Genomic DNA, 5,204 nt, shown 5'->3' with positions numbered 1-5,204 from the left:
GTACCGTTATCTCATGGTTTACTGTTGCGTCAACCAAGACTATCAATTGCCAAAAAAAAACTCAGGCATTCTCCTGTGTGCTGTGAAATGTCTTCCAATTGATACCCTTCTTGACTTTGTTGGCACCGTCTTCAAAGCCAGTAAAGCCGGCATGACTTTGCCGTCACTCCTAATGCTATTTCTGACCAGCCTTTAATGATTTATCCGATCACACTACAAATTATGAATAACTTTATACAGTTGTACCTATGTATACTTTACTAGGTACTGTTTATTGTCTTTCCTTAAAATCTGCCCAGACTTTATCTTTAATTCATTTATTTGACTTTTCATTCAACAAACCTCAAAATACAGATCGGGTTAATGTGTATGTAAAAGAAGCTAGCGGAAATTCCTACAGGTCGATAAAGCGTTTTAATACATTACACAGCCAAGAATTACAAAATGAGGAAGAGTCAAGTCATTCAGATACAAAACGGAAGCTTATAAGGTCTAGTCTGCAAAGCTTCTCCTACAAAATTGCGATATCATTGCAAAATTTCGATATCACCATATTTCGTATTTCGGCCAACAAATAAATGGTTCTAAGAAGGTTGAGGGTCACTGGCTGGTCGCTAATGGGGTGTATTAGAAACCTTCACTGGACACGATGACTAAATACAAGCGGAGTACCAGTAATTCCAGTTACAAATTTGCAGGGAATAAAACAGCCATGGTAGCTGGCATTTCGGCCTGGATAGTTCCAGCAAGGATATTGATGATAACTCTTTACAGTTCTGACGGAGGAAGAGAGGCAGTAACATGGCTCATATGGGTTTCACTAGTTACTGTGTAACTCGATGTGCCGTGCATTGATTAACCCGGCTGCTCATTTCTCCGAGGTGATGGTTCCTTGTTTTATTTATTTATTAACTTGATTTGATTGGAGTTCTACACCGCACTCAAAAATAATCATTTTATTGGACTGCGAACACAATGAGCTCGACTTTTTAGCTCCAACGCCAGTGTCTAGTGCTAGGCCGCTAACCGTTATGCGCTAACCGTTATGCCACGGAGGCTTTTGTACTCATTTGAGGGGCGTTTTCAATCATACCACGATGATATGCTTCTCTAAGCTAGCTACCTATAGTCAGTCATCTATAAGAATCCCCATCAACATTACCTTTCCTCAGTGACACATAGCAGCACAGGCATTACACATTGAGAATCCTGAATGACCTACCGTGGCCACGGTGTTTAGCGTGCCGGCGCGGCGAAATGATCCGGCGGCCTCTCACCAATGAGGTCGCTGTGAGTCCAGTTCACCTCAGGCCGAACGTCGATTTCCCTTGAGCTGTGCCCAGTTTTCTTCCACCAAATTGCTGGCCAAAATATTCTTGAGTACGATGTGAAACACAAGTCAAACAAATCACACTGACTGATCCAATTCTTGATGTGAAAACTGATCAAGCTGGTTGACATGTATGTTTGGAAAGGATTTTACAAAATCATCCATCAATAACCGCTAAATATTGCCTCTTGACGCCAAGGTTGTGTGAAGTCATTATTTTAATGGGGAAGTCATTGGTTCATCTGATATGTTGACACAACTGTGTAATTCTACAATGCGTAGGGGAAAATTTCATAATCTGATAAACGCTGGAAATCTCATGACGTATAAACCAGTACACTCACACAACGAAATTGAAACTGACTTTTCGTAAGAACGTCTTTGACTTACCAAATGCTGGTGGTTTTCACGGGGCAAGGGTTTAGTTTCCTCCCGTAATAAAACTGAACGCATGATTTTGAGTGTAGCGTTCAACAACAATCAATCCTTGAACCGGAGTGAGACCTAATGGTCAAAATGCCCACCTCGAAGTCAGTAGATCACGTGATCCAATCCGTGTCGGGTCATATCAAAGACTTTAAAAATGGTGCTTCTTGCTTCCTGGTTTGGCGCTCAGAGCAGAAAGGATAAAGCAAGAAAATAGGACTAGTGGCCCAGCACTTTGCCGGCAATGACGCCTTGCCACAAGAAGACACATTATACGTACACACTCCTAAAGAAAAATTGTTAAGTAGGACGTTAAACCCAAAGTATACGTACATATTTACCCAGTTAACGATTTCAAACTTACACTACCAGCAGAAGCAATTCAAAGTCAAACAAACTGGACATGTTAGCATGTGTGGAAAGCAGTCTGTTAAATCAGCTATCAATGACGACTAAATATTTGTTTTCGCACCAACGATGTGTGAAGTGATCATTTTGAGGGGGCTGTCATTTGTTCAACTGGCACAGGACACTGCTGTGTAATACTGCAATATGTAGGAGAAAGACATTTAATCCGCTAGACACCAGAAATCGCACGATGAGATACCAACCCGTTTACACAACGAAATGTTTCTGACGTTCATGTGATGACACAGATGTCTTAGGTGTACAGACAGCGATTTGTCAGTGTTGTAGCAGTCAATATTTAACACTGATCTGTTTACCCACATGTGTGTAGGTAGATGATAGGTAAGTATATAAGTTGTGATGATGAGAACTGTTTTGTATTCCCCGTGTTCTGGAGAAGACAACAAACCATGTATTGTCTGAGCGTTCTCCTGATGGCCGTGGCACTGGTCAGTGCCTGGGTATGTACTGTGTTACTTCTCTATCTCTTTTATTAAAATAACTGTAAATGGCTAAATGAAAGTTCACTACAGTCCACTTGTAGAAAAATCTGAACGTTGTCCTGATGGCCTCATTTTTCATTTCCATGATCTACTCAAAAGGTCATAATCTTCCAAAATATTCTATGGGATTGATTAAAAAACTTTTCTTGTAATTTTTAAAACATACATATAACAGCTGCTAATATCTTAAATCCATTTTGAAAAAATATATCTAAGCTATGTAAAATTGTTATCAGCCCAGAGATATCAGCAACTCGGAAGATTCCCCCGACAGACCCCCTCCGCCACCACCACGTGACGGATCTCGTCCGCCACCACCTCGTGATGGGTCTCGTCCGCCACCACCTCGTGACGGATGTCGTCCGCCACCACCACGTGACGGATCTCGTCCGCCACCACCTCGTGAAGGATCTCGTCCGCCACCACCTCGTGACGGGTCCCGTCCGCCACCACCACGTGACGGGTCCCGTCCGCCACCACCACGTGACAACGAGGCGCCTGAACTCTTCCGTCGCAATTCCCCTCCGCCACCACCTCGTGACGGATCTCGTCCACCACCACCTCGTGATGGGTCCCGTCCGCCACCACCTCGTGACGGATCTCGTCCGCCACCACCTCGTGATGGGTCCCGTCCGCCACCACCACGTGAGGGGTCCCGTCCGCCACCACCTCGTGAAGGATCTCGTCCGCCACCACCTCGTGACGGGTCCCGTCCGCCACCACCACGTGACAACGAGGCACCTGAACTCTTCCGTCGCAATTCCCCTCCGCCACCACCTGGTGACGGATCTCGTCCACCACCACCTCGTGATGGGTCCCGTCCGCCACCACCTCGTGACGGATCTCGTCCGCCACCACCTCGTGACGGGTCCCGTCCGCCACCACCTCGTGATGGGTCCCGTCCGCCACCACCACGTGACGGGTCCCGTCCGCCACCACCTCGTGAAGGATCTCGTCCGCCACCACCTCGTGACGGGTCCCGTCCGCCACCACCTCGTGACGGGTCCCGTCCGCCACCACCACGTGACAACGAGGCGCCTGAACTCTTCCGTCGCAATTCCCCTCCGCCACCACCTCGTGACGGATCTCCTCCACCACCACCTCGTGATGGGTCCCGTCCGCCACCACCACGTGACGGATCTCGTCCGCCACCACCTCGTGACGGATCTCGTCCGCCACCACCTCGTGACGGGTCCCGTCCGCCACCACCTCGTGATGGGTCCCGTCCGCCACCACCTCGTGAAGGATCTCGTCCGCCACCACCTCGTGACGGGTCCCGTCCGCCACCACCACGTGACAACGAGGCGCCTGAACTCTTCCGTCGCAATTCCCCTCCGCCACCACCTCGTGAAGGATCTCGTCCGCCACCACCTCGTGACGGGTCCCGTCCGCCACCACCACGTGACAACGAGGCGCCTGAACTCTTCCGTCGCAATTCCCCTCCGCCACCACCTGGTGACGGATCTCGTCCACCACCACCTCGTGATGGGTCCCGTCCGCCACCACCACGTGACGGATCTCGTCCGCCACCACCTCGTGACGGATCCCGTCCGCCACCCCCTCGTGACGGGTCCCGTCCGCCACCACCTCGTGACGGGGATGGAAATTAATGTGGAAAGATTTTAAAGGTAAATGCAGGTATAAAACCTTTTTATAAGTTCACAGAAAGTCACCTAACTATATCCACGGATCTAAGCCTAAAGTCCAACATTCGTATTCATAGTATTAGAAATTATAAATAATAAATAAAGTTGCTAATATGTAAGAGAGAAGCAGTCGACGGTTTTCAATAGTGCAGGGAAGACGGTAGATACAGTATTTTAAGCATGGTATCTAAATAAATAATGGAATCATACGTCCGGTTGTGATTTTATATCTAACCTTTTTGGCCATTCCAGTTGTCTTTCAAGCTCTGGTAACAGTGGGGACAGGACAGAGTCTCTTTTAAACACAGAGCGGACTGATTTAGTGAGAAAAAGTATGTTATTAATGTACATTTGTGGTTGTTTGACTATCTTGTTTTTAATTTTGTTTCAGATCAACGGAAATTCGAACTTTTGACGACCAGGCAAGGCCCCAAGACAACTAACATAGGTGTATATGTAAAGCATCAATAAATCCAAAAGAAAAGCCGTGAACGATACATCTGAGCGTGGTTTTCTGTTTTCTTTATTTTATCTCGCTACCAGGTCTTTGTAGGTCAAATCAGTGTGACTGGCCGAGGAAGCTAATCTGTTTAAACCACAATCCTTTAATCAGTGACGTCACACACGCGAATCCAGCTTCCGCACACATTTATAAGCTTTTATTAATCGTCTCTCTGCACTATGATTTCTGCACCAGTTTTCGTCATGTTCTTACAGAGACGAACTGACTGACTGGAGTTTACTTTCTTACACCGGTATTTATTTGACGCTGAATCTATGTTGGTAATAATCCATTATCAATAATCAATAATCACAAATTTCCAAAACAAGCCTTCGTCGAGCTAAGAAAGTAAGCCAAGCACGAAATTAGGACGGATTCATGGAAAGAGA

At 46.7% G+C, this 5,204-nt stretch overlaps 1 protein-coding gene across 1 annotated transcript; it reads left to right on the top strand.

Annotated features, from left to right (window-relative positions):
* The first annotated feature begins 3,022 nt into the window (after positions 1-3,022).
* LOC135464451 (basic proline-rich protein-like) lies at positions 3,023-4,277 on the top strand. The gene is made up of 2 exons (XM_064741876.1): positions 3,023-3,031; positions 3,162-4,277. Exons 1-2 carry the CDS (start codon positions 3,023-3,025, stop codon positions 4,275-4,277), a joined length of 1,125 nt encoding a protein of 374 aa, XP_064597946.1.
* The last annotated feature ends 927 nt before the right edge of the window (positions 4,278-5,204 follow it).

Source organism: Liolophura sinensis, chromosome 4, assembly GCF_032854445.1.
Source record: "Liolophura sinensis isolate JHLJ2023 chromosome 4, CUHK_Ljap_v2, whole genome shotgun sequence".
Lineage (NCBI taxonomy): Eukaryota > Metazoa > Mollusca > Polyplacophora > Chitonida > Chitonidae > Liolophura > Liolophura sinensis.
Note: the sequence above shows the minus strand (reverse complement) of the source record. Positions and strands in the feature narration are given on the sequence as shown.